We start from the raw sequence: 15155 nt of genomic DNA, 5'->3' as shown, positions 1-15155 counted from the left end.
TCACATTTACTCAGATTTCTTTTTTTTGCAAAACTTTTGGGAATATTTTTACACAAACAGAAATACGCCACAGCAATGTAAATGCTATAGGCACTTCATTACTACTGTTTTACATTACTGTAAAACACATTTTACATTTGTATTCAGTTTTAAGACAGATGTCATCTGGCATAATAACAACTGATGTGATACAGTGTAACAGCAACTCAGGATTTTTTATCTTAGTGTGTAATTAACAAAAGCTACATTTAAAAAATCAAACATCTTTAAAACAAGACTACAATATTAAACAAAACCACAGTAAGCTCTGCAATATGCTTGATGACAATGATTTGAACTACTTTATACAATGAAGAAAACCTCTTTAAATGTACATAGAATTAGACAGAAATACATCTACTGAGAAACACATTAAACATTAAAGATGATAATTTTGAGGTAAACAATGCATATTATATTGCTTCAATTTCATCCATGTTGATTAACCATTTTATTAAGCCTGAATTTGTTACAGATTTAAACCAATAATTCTACTTCTCCATTACATATATTTTAAAAATCCCACAGCATATGTTCAGATTCATAGTAATTTGGATATTTAGGGAAAGGACAAAGTTAGAGGCAAGCACTTAAACAGCTGCAAGAAAAAATTCAAAGAAGATGCTATATTCAGGATTTCCACAAAAATGAAAAAATGCTTCCAAAGCACTGTGACCAATAAAAAGAAAATAAACAAATTTCTGTTCAATAAATTTTCATGAAATTACAATTTACCATTTTCCCCTAGATTTAGTTAGTGCCTCTTTTCCTTGGCTTATTTAAATTATCGCTTTTGTTTGCTTCCTATATTAATCAGCTAACCAGCAAGATTGTCAACACCTCTAGTTAACTGATATCAAATACAAGTCTTTTTACCAAAAATCTTTGGATTAAAAATACATGTCTCCATGATCACCAACAGAAATATAAATAAAAAAAATTTTAACATGGTTAAATTTTAACATTATAGTTGTATAAATCATGCCTAGAACATAACAGAGCAACAGACTTGAAGATACAACAAAATGAAAGTCATTAAGAAAACCTAAATTAGAAATGTTTAATACAGTGTGATGGAAAAAGCACACAGCAAATGTTTTACACACTGTTCATTTTAGATTAAAACCCAGAATATTTTATTAAAAACCACACTGACTGTGTTTTTGCCAACAATAGTACTTAGGAAATATTTTCTTTATCCTGACAGTAAACTAAGCAGTGTATCAGACCAGGTAAGGTGACTCTTTCCATTTAATTAATTTATCAAAGGAAAAACATTAACTGCTCTGTGTTTAGGGTTATAATATGCACCAGTAGGTTTCTATGCTCTGATACAGACAACAGTTTAATCACAGCAGATACATTTGTTGATGTAGTTTTGTCGATGTCCTGTTTCAATTGTGGAACCCTTGCAGTGAGCCTGACCACGGCCTGCAGCAAACCCACTGTGGAGCAGATAAACCAAGTGAGCCATGTCCTGACAGACACGTCCAGTTCTGCATGAGCACAGGGCGTAACGCACACACCATTCCAACAAGTGCAACAGAAAGAAACCCTCCAGTTTTTATTTGCCTATTCTCTGGACTACCCAGTCCTGCTGGCAGAGGGGACAGCGATTATTCTGTTTCACCCACAAGGACATGCAGCAATTGTGGAAGGAATGATTGCATTCTCCCCAAACCACTGAAAGAGAAGAAAGAACATGTTCCAGTCACACTCAACTGTTCAATCAACACCTATAGCAAGGTTCAAACTATCACTCTTCTCAAATAATAACCACTGGAAACTTTAGAGACAAAACAGGTCATCACTGATTAATCCACTGAGATTGGATTATTATGATCATGTTGATGCTAGTCAGTTCCATCATCATGCCTTTTACTTACTTCCAAATATTAAAAAAAAAAGAAATGCATATATTCTCACCTTGTTTAAAGTGAGAGGATTTTATGACTGTATAAACACATTTAGCAGTTCTGCCCAGGAAATAAGTGAAGCTATTAAAGTTTTTCCCCTTAATCTTCTCCAGTACCAAAATAAAGCAAATGCACTACTGACTCACTATCATACCAGAGCATACCACCAAATTCTCATGTGAAATGCACTGTTTGAACTGAAATGTGTGATAGCAAGGAGGCACATATGACACAGTATACAATCTTAAAATAGGACTTTACACCAGGAGTTACTCACAGGCTACAGTTGTTCCAAGACTACAAAATTTGTTATCCGTTACCTATTTACTCCTGAATAATATTTTAAAATGTAGTTACTTGGGTTTTTTTCCTTATTAGCTCACAATTTCCCCACAGGAGCACAAAGGTAACAACCAAAGGAGTGCTGTAAATGATGTTTTCCTGTCTATCTTAAATAGGAAACTTAGCAAGCCAATTAAGATATCTGGAACAGGAAAACCCTATTCCCATTAAAACAATAATCAAAAACCCCCAGTGGGTTTTTTTTGAGACAGTACTCTTCAAAACACAAAGCTCAACAGCATGGAAAGGTTTACCATTCATTTAAAATCTGTCATAAAGGTTTAAAGCAAATTCTTTGAATTTGAATTAAATAGTTTCCACTATTTCCTATTTAAACAGTCAGAATTAAGACTTTCTTTTGTATACACAGGCACTGAAAGTATGATTATGTTTGAACTGAAGTGATTCCACTCTTGAAAATGAAAAGTGAACAACCAAGCCATTGCCTCCATTATCTGTGAATTAATAGTGGGAAAAATATCACTTCCTAACTCAGACATACATTTACTTCAGAACAGAGGATTTTTATTTGTACTACGATTATGTTCTCTGGCATGCAACTCTGAAGAAAAAAGTAGCTTTTTCCTACCCACTTCAAAAATGTACATTATGATCTCAAATATGTGAACACAACACTGCTCACAAAACAGTGAAGAAACCTAAATCTCTTAGTTGTGTATGTGTTGACAGGAAGTTGGAAGCTGTTTTGTTTTACAGGACAGCTGACATGAAAACTGGTTTTTTTGTGCTCAAAAATTATGCATAAATTATTACTAATGTAAAAAGACGATACAACGTAGAACAAAACACCAGTTTACTTTTGAGCATTAATAAAATCAGTATTCCCTTCAAACTTTAAAATGCACCATACTGAGAGAAGCTTCAATTGAAAAACAAGCGAATGAAGTCACTACATACCAACACAATCTTCTTGTTTGTTTTCAGCTTGACATCTAAGACAGGCATCTAAAAGTAAACAAGAACAAACTCAATTTGATTCTCAGGATTCCATCTTAAGAATAGGTTTGTCAGATGAAAATATAAACTCTAATACAAATTTACAGAGGTAAAAATCTCAAGTTTTGGTGTCTACTTCAGCCCTTTAACATTAAACAAGCTCCTTAAATTCTAAAACTATGCAAATGACAATGAAATTTATAACTGAAAGAGATCAGAAGGACTCTGAACCCTCCAGCATGTTTTGTTTATTTTCCATTGCTTTGGTATTTTCATAACTTTTGCTGAAAAAAAGCCTTCTCCATTTTGTAGATATAAAAGCCCGCAGATTTGTGCCAAGGCACTCAGGCATACTAAGACCAGAGCAAGCACAAAGCCAAACCCTAATTACAGGACTTTGTTTTTCAGATGTCAGCATTTCCTTTTAAGGAAGTCATTCACAATTTTGATTTTTTAGGCTGTGAATCTCTCACCACAACTCCCACCACCTATTACTTTTTATAGCAGCTTCCCTCAACAAGTACCTGCATCTGATTTTCACAGGAGTCACACACATACAAATATAGTGGTACAGCTGATAATATATGTTAATAAATACAGAATAATATCTAATTAAAAATATTTATTATCTTTATGCACTCCAGTCTGTGGTTTTAGGATTGGATGGATGGCAGGTCCAGGACTCAATAAGAGTCCTATGGGCATATGGGATGTCAGACAACTTCCAGGCTTCCCATATGCCACACATACAGTGGAAAAACACCTTCGCTTCTCCTTTGCCCCACCATGGACTGCCACAGACACACATGCACGAATCATGCACAACAGGAAGTGTTCAACCATTACATAAGGAAACACATCTTCATCTCCTCCAAAGAAAAGGAAGTAGTTTAAACAAATGTCCTGCAGGTTGGATCTGGCTTACATGTTAATAATTGGACCATATTCTCCCAGAAGACGAAACCGCAATGTGCTACAGGAATTTAGATTTGAGTATTTTTGCTCTTTTTGAAAGCAAAATTATATTATATAATATTTTGAGTCTCTGCCAGATAGGGCCAGTACTATTTTAGAATAAATCTGCCCTGACGTTCCTGCTCTTCTCAGGTGATAGAGAACAAAGAGGAGAGAGCTCTAAAACGGCTGCCCCTTCCTGACTGAGACAAAAGCACAACTTTCCTGTTGTCTGTTCCTACAATTTATATTTCAACAGCAGTTAAGGGCCAAGGTGCTGGGGAGATTCAGCTAAAGTGCTTCAACTTGTATCAGAGTGTGTGGGAGCCCACATTTGATTGATGATTTGGGGTCAGAGCAGAAAGAATAAATCAGCTGTCCTCTCGAGCCCTAGAGTTACAATTACAGACAGAAGCAGCACAGAGAGCCAAGGACAGAAATCACTGCCACCACACCTAAGTAACCTGTCCCCAATCCTACATGATAACCCCAAGGGGGTCAGTCTGAAAAGCTAAGGACAGCAAAGCCACTCCAGCTGCAATCCTGCACTTCCCTGCTGACACCTGCGTTGCTGCCTCCTTCCCTTGTGCATCTAAGACCACACTGGTTCAAGGAGTTAAACCAATATAAAATGGTTAAGGAGCTAACACCTCCTTCCCTACAGAAGTCAAACAAACTAACTTGCAACAAGTGCCAGTCTCAGTCTGGCACTGCCTCCCACCTAAGGTTACTGCAGACGCAGTGGCTCTACAGGAGCCAGACCCACTCTGGCAGGGTCAACGCAAAATTGCTAAACTGAAGTCAGTAATGATCAAGTTTCACATTCTAACAATGTGGTTTGTCCCCAAAAAATGGTTACTAGATCTTTTCAGATTTTTTTCTAATTTCAGATTAAAAGTACTCTCTTGGTCTAGCTATGAGAAAATATTATATTTTTTTTTAACTTCTATAATAGCTCTGGGTAAGATTTTGTTAATTTGAGACATTTTTTATAGTGTCCTGTAACAGGCTAGCCACAATTGGGATAAATACATTTTAAAAATTATGGTTTACACGGCAAATGAAGCCAATTTCATACTTCCAGAGTGGTCTCTGTTTACCATAAAAAAGTAAATAATCTTCAAAACATGCTTATGTAAAAGATCAATCTCCCACCACTTCAGTTTGTTCTGCATCTTTTTTCCTCTAGTGCACCCCCCTTTGCCTCCTTTATTCCAAAGAATCTTCACACTAAAAACATTTATGAGAACTAACAGAATTGCGTATTTTGTCTCATTTCTGTTAATCCAAATCCTGACTTCATTTTCAGTATCATGGCTCCTGGCCCTACAGAAACAAGGTGTTCTTGGGTCGTTTGTCCTGCCAAAGTGTCGCACACCCAACTGAGTTTTATCTAGGATAACTCAGCCCAATAGTAAAAATTGGATATGCACACATAGTAAAGGAAGAACTGAAGCTGTTTTCAAAGAACCAAGATAAATATCGTATTTGACAAAGATGTCACAAAACAACAATATGCGTCAACAATGAAGGTGTTTCAAACAGTCTCTGGATTTTAAAACCAAGTACATTAACCCCTTACTCAGGGGTTAATGATATTAATAGAGATGTCAGTACATTTATGTGTGTTCTACTGCAGCAATAATCACGTTTGTGAAGCAGTGCCAGGCACCCTGATTTAAGAGATTTGCAAAATTAATTTATATGTACATCCATAACTGCTTCGTAAAAAAAAAAAAACAAACAAAAAAAACCGAACAAAAGGCCCTTAACAAAACCCACCCCACAAAGAGCAGCCCCGGGCATGCAGCACTCGGTTGAGCTGTAAGTCAGTGCCGCAGACGGGCACCAGCCCTCACGACGAAGGCGGCACTGCAGGGGAAGGGGTCACCGAGCACCCGGCGGGTCCCAGGCCCCGCGTGCGGCGGGGGCGGCGCAGGGAGCGCGGCCCGGCCGGGCAGGGGGGTACACTCGCCACCCGACGGGAGCGCGTGTGGCCTCTGGAGCGCGGCGGCCCGGCCCCCGCGGGGCCCTCCTCCTTCTCCTTCTCCTCCTCCGGGAAGGCGCGGAGGAGGAAGCAGAGGTGGGAGGGATCATCCCCCCTCTTCTGCCGGAAACCGCGTCCCTGCCCTGCGCCCGCCGTGCCCAGGGCGGCGGGCACGGCCCCAGGCCCGGCCCAGGCCCCCCGCCCCGCGGCCATGGCGGCCCGGCCGGCGCTTACCCATGACCTGCACCCGGCAAATGGCGCAGGTGTCGCACTCCACGTCCCAGCTCCACATGGCCACAGCATTCCACTTCTTCAGCGAGAACATCTTGTCGGGGGCGCCCGCCTTGGAGCCCGCGGAGCCCGGCAGCGAGTGGGGGGCGCCGGGCTCGTCCCCGTCCTCCACATCGGCCATGGCGGAGGGGCGGGGACGCGGCGGGAGCGCGGGCGGCAGCGCCACCCTCCGGCGGCGGCCGCGCAGCCCCGCCCCCGGCGCGGGGAGCGGGAACGGGCCCGGGGAGGCCCGCGGGTGAGGAGGCCTTCCTGGAAACCGAACGAATTTATAGAGCTTTAAAGCACTTCCTGTGTTTCAGCAGGACACCAACAGGTGCCAGGTTAGCAGTGCTCATGAAGGATGTTCTCACACGCGGAGTGCAAATGAATCAATCACAACTTCAATGGTCTGGGCTGCTTTGAGCGTAGGGAGACAACCCAGTCTTCCAACTCATTTCCTAAGACTGCTAACAGAATAAGCCAAACACTGCAATAGTGGCGTGTACCTTGGCCACCTTGGTAATAAAGTAAAAACAATGATACTAAAGATTTTATGTTTGCTCATTACTCAACTATCAGTTCAAAAGCACCTTGAACACTGTTAAACATGAATAAAGTCTTTTAGCTTGGCTGATTCACACTTCTCTCAATCCACACTCTTCATTTCCCTTCACCAGCTCCACTCTTTTAACTCATCATTCTTTTCTGTCCATTTTTAAAACTATCATGGCACTTCTGAATTTGAATTACTGGGACTAGATGTAATCCAGAAAGTTTTAAATAAAAAATTGCTTTTTGTAAAAGAAAAGAAAATGTATACATACTTTTCCTTTGATGATATATTGCATTTTTATGCCCTTTGCATGGATTTTTAAAATTTGCATGTACCTGTTCCTAAAGGTAAATAATTAAAATCTATAATTTAAGTACATTTAATTTCTGCTATGTAAAATGTGAACTACCTCTAAATAGAGATTAAAAAAAAACCCCACAAGTCAAACAACCAAATCCTGTTGGAGTTTGGGGGTTTTCAAATTGATACAATTTGCCTTGTATCCCTAACTGATGCAATTCTTCTTAAGTTCTAAGAGCAAACTATGACAGACATTGTAACTGTGTTGAGTGCTGTCAAACCATCACACATGTGCTGTATATGATGCAAAGTCAAATATAAACCCCACTTGGATTAGCCATGAAAGTAGAGCAAATATGACTCAGGCACCTTTGACTCTGTCCATACTGCCTTAGAGAAATAAAATGATAGCTTCCCACCTAAACATTATTTTCTTGCTATTTTATCACCTAAAGAGCTGTATCAGAAAAATTTCAAGCCATTTTTGACAAGTAATTCTGGCACTCTGTAATTCATCTACAGCCACACACGACATTTAAGGAGGTCACACATGGGAGAGTGCCACGACAACACTTTCGGAGGGTTTTCCCTATGAACATTTTCACTGGTTTTAATAATAAATAAAAGCCACACTATTTCAGACTGGGCATTCATTCATCTCATTCACTGAACATTCCAAATTGAGAATCTAAAAATGAGAACTCAAACCAAGTGCCTTTCAGCCCAATGAGTGATTGTTCAGCTATAATTAAAGCCAATTGTGTGCTACAGAATGGGAAATGAAGAACTTGTCAGCTGAGAACACAATGTTCATGATACTTAGTATCCAAATTTGAAATATTGCTTTATTTTACACAATCTATAATCAATTAAATTTGTCATAATTTCAAAGTAATGATGCAGTGTAATTCATCAATTCTGATTGTCTCCATATAAAAAATACTCAAAGCTCCAAGTGTTTGACACCCAACCTTAGTGTTCTGCTAATACTCTTATTCCCATTTCAAATGAACATAGATGCATCTTTGCCTTGTAAGAACATTTTCATTTTCTATACCCCTTTCTAAATTCTGAATATTGCACAGACAGTGCTTTAAAAGGATCTACAATGCCTTGCAGTTTCATAAATCCTTTGAGAATGGAGATGTCTGGAAACAGCCTGATTTTATTCCTTTTTTTTCTTTCTCCTTAAAACTTTTTGACATTTTTGTTGTTTTCTTTTGCCAGTTTGTTTACTCCAGAACACAGAATTGAAAATATTTTTATTGACGACATGGATGAGGGTAGAGTCTTTCATTAGTAAATTTGTGGATGACACTAAGCTGGGAGCATGTGCTGATCTGTTGGAAGGTAGGAGGGCTCTGCAGAGAGACCTGGAGCGGTTGATGGATGGGCAGAGTCCAATGGGATAAAGTTTAGTAAGTCCAAGTGCCAAGTCCTGTATTTTGGCCACAAAAACTCCCTCCAATGCTGCAGGCTGGGGCTGGATAGCCCTATGAGGAATGACTGAGGGAGCTGGGGTTGTTTAGCCTGGAGAAAAGGAGACTCAGAGGTGACCTCATTACCCTTTACAACCTCCTGAAAGGTGGTTGTGGTCAGGTAGGGGTTGGTCTCTTTCTCCAGGCAGCAACTGACAGAAAGGGAGGACACAGCCTTAAGCTGCACCAAGGGAAATAAAGGTTGGATATTAGGAAAAAGTTTTTTGCAGAAAGAGTGATGAAGTATTGGAATCTGCCTGGGGAGGTGGCGGAGTCACCTTCCCTGGATGTGTTTAAAAAAAGACTGCATGTGGCAGCTGGTGCTATGGTTTAGTTGAAATGTTGGGGCATGGATTGGACTCGATCTTGAAGGTCTCTTCCAACCTAATGATTCTGTGAAAATTATTTTTACTAAAAACAAAGCTTTTACAAAAATGTCAGGTTTATGATAATGCAAAGAACAGTTATGTAAGTACGTGTTTATCTTGGCCAACTGATACATGTGTTGGACTGTATTATCCCACTTACTGTTTGTTCTGTCAATAGATTAACATACATCAAAACACTTCAGGACTGTGTCAATTTATCTGCCAAAGAAAATATTTTAAGCATACTTCTCTGCCAAAACTATTTCTTAAACTCTGGTCATCTGTGTCTCTCTGTACCTCTTTCCCAATAGGAATATGCTACATGGATCTATTAATGCCCAGTAGGGCTGAGACTTGGCTAAAGTGGGGCTGCAAGAGAGGCAGACAGCACAGGGAACAGCACTGCATGAGCACACCACCATCTGTGACAAACCCACCTGTAGCAGCTCCTAAGGGTTTACTGAAGCTGCCAGATGCAACTGGCAGAATGGAAAACAGACTCTAATGCTGATAGGTACAGTTTCTGTGAAACAGAAGCATGTAGCAGGCATGCAGAAATATAAAGGAAATCACAACAGGAATTAGGGAAACAATATATTGGTGGAATAAACTGCATGTTTTTGCACTTGGAGGATCTCACTGGAAGGGAAGAAATCACACAAATATGCACAGCATAGCAAAGGGATCCCAATATTCTTATATATGGCTGGGCATGAACTTCATAAAGTCCAGGAATGAGCTCAAAGACATAGAAGTAGCAGTAATTCCAATTCTTAAATTCATTGTGCTTTACTCTTCAAGTGAAATACATGAACATTCATGACACATAATACGCAGAAGGGAAATCCTTACAGAAGTTATTTCGAAAAAACCCTTACTGACTTCTGCACTGGAACCTCTGTTTTGAAGGAAAACCCTGTGTCACAAGAGACTAAAGAGATACTGACTTTGCTGAGCTGCTTTAATCAACTCTAAACCCTTGGAACATCTCCATTTTTCACACAACACCCTGGCTCATTCATCTCTCCTTTTGCAGCAGAGATTAAAAGCTGAAGACACAAAGATCCTGACTGCTTTATGAACTTCTATACTGTGCTTTTGTTTGCTAATTGTTTTACTCTGGAGTAAAACTCAGCTATTATTATTACCCCTGAACAGTGCTGATCTTCAGGTTAGATGTCTATCTCATATCTGTTCTTTAATTTAGAAAATCTGTGAAGATAAAATTTTGCATATTTCAACTGTAGTTAGCTGTTTGAGAATGGAATTGCATTCTGAATTGAAAACTGGAAACCAAATTACATTGTTCTGTTGTTGTACAGGGGCACAGGCCCCACCTATTTTGAAATATGGACACTTCCAATAAATTTGGGAGGCAGCACAGTCTGTCTTACTGTTTTTAACATCTCTCTGATATTTGGATCCTGCCTAGTATCAGCATAGAACCCAAAAGCCACTCTTAGAAAATCCAGCCCTCCAATACACACCAGACCTCCCCTCCTCAAAAAAATTCCTAAAACCCCAAACAAAAAACAGAAACACTAGAAAGAGAAGCCACATAACTTGCCTATAGAACCTCCCTTTGCTCATATATTTAAATTACTGTGAGGTGTTATGCAAGTCAACTTTATCTTCTCATTATTCACACTTGTAGATGTTATATCCTGCATATCATGTCATAACACATTTGTTTTTAACCTTGACCTACTTTTCTACTTTTGTATTTTAGCCAAGGTAGCACCAAAAATATATATTTAAAATTCAAGAATATATAAAAGTAATAAAATAACAAACCCATGTAAATGTCACACCATAACAATGGAAGAACTCAACTGGAATATGTATGAACTACTCAGGAGGAAGCTAGATGAATTATTTTGGTTGTCACAGAAATCATTGTTTTGTGTTTCAAAAAGTTTTCTCTTTCCTCTTGGACTTTTCAAATTTGCATCAGTATATAAAGCATAGTGCCTTATGTGACCCAGTATGGGAAGAAGAGACTGAAATGTAGATACTTCCCCTTCTTTCATTAAGTACTTTAAAGGTCTGTGGAAGAAAGATGCCACTAATTGTCAATTCTGAGCATTACTGTAGATCACTTGATTCTTAAAGGGGAGTTTCCTTCTTACTAATTTTGTCTGTTCCCTGGCTGTTCCTGTATCCTGCAGCAGCAGTGTCCCAGCGAGCAGAGGGCTGAGCTAAACCCCGGCAGCTCCAGCTGAGCTCTCAGGCAGCCGTGGAGTGACCTCTGGAGCGCTGCCTGTCCTGCTCCGGGAGGGAAGTGCTGCTGGAACCGGGGCTGCTGCCCTCGGAGCCTTCTGCTGTTCACCATCCACACACCAGCCTCTCTCCCTGCTGCTGCACATGCTGGAGATTGCCACCATAAAGCATGGAATATCTTGGACCTTTTGAGAAATCAGAGGCACCAGGTAAGAGATTTTGACCTGTAAGTCTTGGAATTCTAGTCACACAGTAGGTTTACTTTGGCTGTTCTATGATTCTCTCAAGCTTTTTTTCCCTGTGTATGAGGAATGACCAAAAACAAAAGATGAAAGTGGGTAACAAAATCACAACCCCTTAAAGCAAACTAAATTGTTTGAATCCATGAAGTTTCTAAAATCAGTGTAATGATTTACATCTTTTTGGTGAAATTGTTAACTAGACTTCATACAACTGGCATGGCATTTACAATTGTAATTATGCTAAAATAATGATGGACAAATACTTAAAAATCTTGAGTATATACAAGATTTTCTATGGAAAATTGCATTAAGCAAGATGGATGAATTTTGCTATTTGCCATAAGCATTTATTAACATAAAGAATATTTAAAAACATTTCAGCAGTCATATATTTGCTTTTATTAAAAAAACCTGCAAAATATTCTTACCAAGAATACCTAATTAAAATTCTTAATTTCTGTACCTAAATAACTGCTTACAAAGCATATGCCTTTCCTGAACACTGTTGCCACTGCATCTTTTTAAATCTTATTCTGATTGTAAAGCAACCAATTAGCAACATTTTTGTCTGCAATTTAGGTACACAAAGTGCCTTTTTAAGTAATTTAGCTGAATTACAGGCTCTATTCCCAATTCTTACAGCTCTACTCTTCAACTCTGAAATTATTTTTTTTTCAAATTAATGGTTAGAGAAGGCAACATATTAGCAGAGGAAAAATAAAAGGATCAGTCTGCTATAATCATTACAGAACATCTACAATTCTTTTTTTTAAAATTTTCACAGAAAAAAAATTCCTCCTGTACTTCCAACTTCATATTTACATTCCTCTGCTTTCTAATCTGCAAATGGATGCATACCACTCATAGCAGGCCTTAATACATCCTACCTCAGATTAATCAAAACTAGTTCCAAAATGGCTGGAAGGTTTGCACTGTAACTCCTGACAGAAGCTTCCATGCCAGCAAAAAAGGGCAATTCCTAAGGCTTCTCTGCATGCTCTTACACTACATGATGAACCAGAACTACTCTCCCCAGCCACCAATTTAAAATGCAACAATGCTGCAGATGCCACATCCCCCAGGTTAATTGCATGCAATTCCCATTTATTCAGGTAAATGCTGAAAAATGCTGTTTAAACATTTTAAACAGCCAGGCCTCACAGTAAACACACAGCTTATCTCAGGTTTGTTGTAGTTTATTTCTGAGTTATTCTCAAGCAATGTTACAAAACATTTTAATGTCTCGATAAGAAAATAAAATTTAAATAAAAATACATTCAACAATACATCATCATAATAACATTAAAACTTTTACAATCCTAACAGAACAGAAGTAATTATTGAATAACATCACTTTTCTAGACTAATCAAAATGAAGGCTTTTATTAATTGTCATCCTACTTGTACCTAATTAAATTCTAGAACACCTACTGCACTTTAAAACATTATAAAATGAGAAATCAAATCTTAATGGTCACAAATATTCAATGGCCTTCTGGTTTATTTCTCAATATTCCAGTACCAAAGGAAAAAAAAAAAAAGTGCATATTATAAAACCCCAACATTGCAAGAGTATACTATTCAATTTTTCATAAATTTGACTTTGAAAACAACAGAAAATGGCTCCAAGGAAGAGGGTTTGCCACAGGGTTAATTCATACACAACAAAACCTAATTCTGACACTCAACCACATTCAAGTTTGTTTAATGGCAACTTTTGGTTAATGGCAATTAATTTTTACCTTTAGCTTGGCAAAACACATTTATTGGCATTGCTGTATTCTTCCTCAGTTTTAACTGTTGGCAAATAAAAGTCCTGTTGAACACATCACATGTGTAAAAAAGGAAAAGGCAAAACCAGCTGAGGTAATTAAATGATTGTGATGTTGCAGATCCTAGAACTGAATCCCAGATGTTCTAAAATAGCTTGGTAATAAAACAATCCTGCTGTCTTGCCACCTTGCTTCCATTTTAGAAAGCCTTCTTACAACAGTAAAATAAATTGTGTGGTAATTTCAACAGCTTCCTGTTTCAAGAATTGTGGATTTCTATTCTAAGTTACATTCCTAATTAATTTGGCCAAATTTTGACTGGAAAAACAAAACAAAACCAAAACTAAAAAAACACCCTGCAAAACAACAAAAGACCTCACAGAAAATGCTTTAAAAATAAAAGTACCACATACAACTTTTATTAAAAATAATAGTTCAACAAGTACCATTGTATTTAATACTGATGAAGCAAAGTTACCACAGTAATACCTTTGCTTCTTCCTGGTTATATACATATACCTTTTCTCAGCAGAAAACTAACTTCTCAGACGAAGTGAGCAAAAATTAATCTTACTGAAGTCAGGAATGCCAGTTTAAAATTGTGTTAAGTGGCAAATACAAATTCATGTAACTAAAGATACAAAAATATTCACTGAAGCATTGCTTAAAGACAAAACAATGTTGATCATTCAACTGATCATAACAAGCAGATACTACAAAGTATCTAAAAATAATCTGGGATAGTCCAGATATCTAAAGTGCTTTGAGTGATTATAATAGAGATTATTTATTAGATTTGTAGTCAAAAGTTGAGCTGGACGTAGTTATTACTTTTTATAAAAACAAGAAATTAAATCATACATGGGATGATGTTAATTGATCAGTACTTAACCACAATCTGTTCACACTTAAATTTTTCTATCTGTAGGCAAACCTACTTAACAAGAATGTTACTACCCTGCACTTCTTTTTAGATTAAGAAAAAATATGTACCTTAAAAAATGCTAAAGAAAATAGATAGTGGTCTAATGTCACTCCATATATTACTCACTCCAAATGTAAACAAGAGGTACAACGTAAGTTCCCTGATTTCTTCTTTAGTACTTAATAACACAACTAACACTGGTAATCTGCTGTCCAGATGATTTGCAGCATACTGCATGGTTCTATAAAACTTCAACTGTAGATAAATCAAGTCATGACAACACCTAATACAAGGAAAAATAAGTCAAATGTACTGAGTGTGAAGCTTCAGATCTTTTCCACATCATAAGATCTTGGGATTTCTATTTTGAGATCCGTATCAGCAGGGCAGGCACTCATGGTAAACTCATGCAAGTTTGCAGTGTATGTACTGAGATGTAATCCAACCAACAAATGCAGTGTGGATTTTCTTCTGTGAAAAAGCTTATTTGTCTAGAAAGTTCTTTCCAATAAGACAACAATGGCAAAACGACATTTAGATTTATTCACATCTCTTACTTCAAGAACCTGGAACTTCAAGTTCTTCAGCAAAATGAGAATAAACTTTAAAGACCAGATTTCCAAGAAGGTATTTTTCTATTAAATATTAAATAGATTGTCAACACACCTAGCATTTATGTTCATTCTTAAATACTTTGCAAAAATGTATATAATGAATTAAAAAAAGAAAACAAAAAAAAACCAAAACACTCTAGAATATTTCCAGTTTCCTTTTTCATCCAAGTGGACCAGTTTGTTTTGGTTAGGAAACTTTTCCAACAATCGGATTTTCT

At 37.9% G+C, this 15155-nt stretch overlaps 2 protein-coding genes across 5 annotated transcripts in view; both read right to left on the bottom strand.

The window, feature by feature from the left end:
- Positions 1-76: 76 nt before the first annotated feature.
- On the bottom strand, positions 77-6647 carry RNF7 (ring finger protein 7). Of its 2 annotated transcripts, none has more exons than XM_015637829.2 (3): positions 6430-6647; positions 3216-3263; positions 77-1722 (listed from the first exon to the last, which is right to left on the bottom strand). In XM_015637829.2, exons 1-3 carry the CDS (start codon positions 6605-6607, stop codon positions 1604-1606), a joined length of 345 nt encoding a protein of 114 aa, XP_015493315.1. In that variant the 5' UTR covers positions 6608-6647; the 3' UTR covers positions 77-1603. The 2 variants fall into 2 exon arrangements, with proteins under 2 accessions (XP_015493315.1, XP_015493316.1); XM_015637830.3 differs by having other exon boundaries at positions 1666-1722; positions 6437-6645.
- Positions 6648-12806: 6159 nt separating this feature from the next.
- RASA2 (RAS p21 protein activator 2) overlaps positions 12807-15155 on the bottom strand; it is a 39770-nt gene continuing 37421 nt past the window's right edge. For all 3 annotated transcript variants that reach the window (XM_033516674.1, XM_019007781.1, XM_019007782.2), the window contains one exon: positions 12807-15155. In XM_033516674.1, coding sequence (XP_033372565.1) covers positions 15125-15155 — 31 coding nt within the window. In that variant the 3' untranslated portion in view covers positions 12807-15124.

This window comes from Parus major, chromosome 9, assembly GCF_001522545.3.
Source record: "Parus major isolate Abel chromosome 9, Parus_major1.1, whole genome shotgun sequence".
NCBI classification, from domain to species: Eukaryota; Metazoa; Chordata; class Aves; order Passeriformes; family Paridae; genus Parus; species Parus major.
The sequence above is the reverse complement of the archived record's forward strand: the minus strand, read 5'-3'. Positions and strand labels throughout refer to the sequence as shown.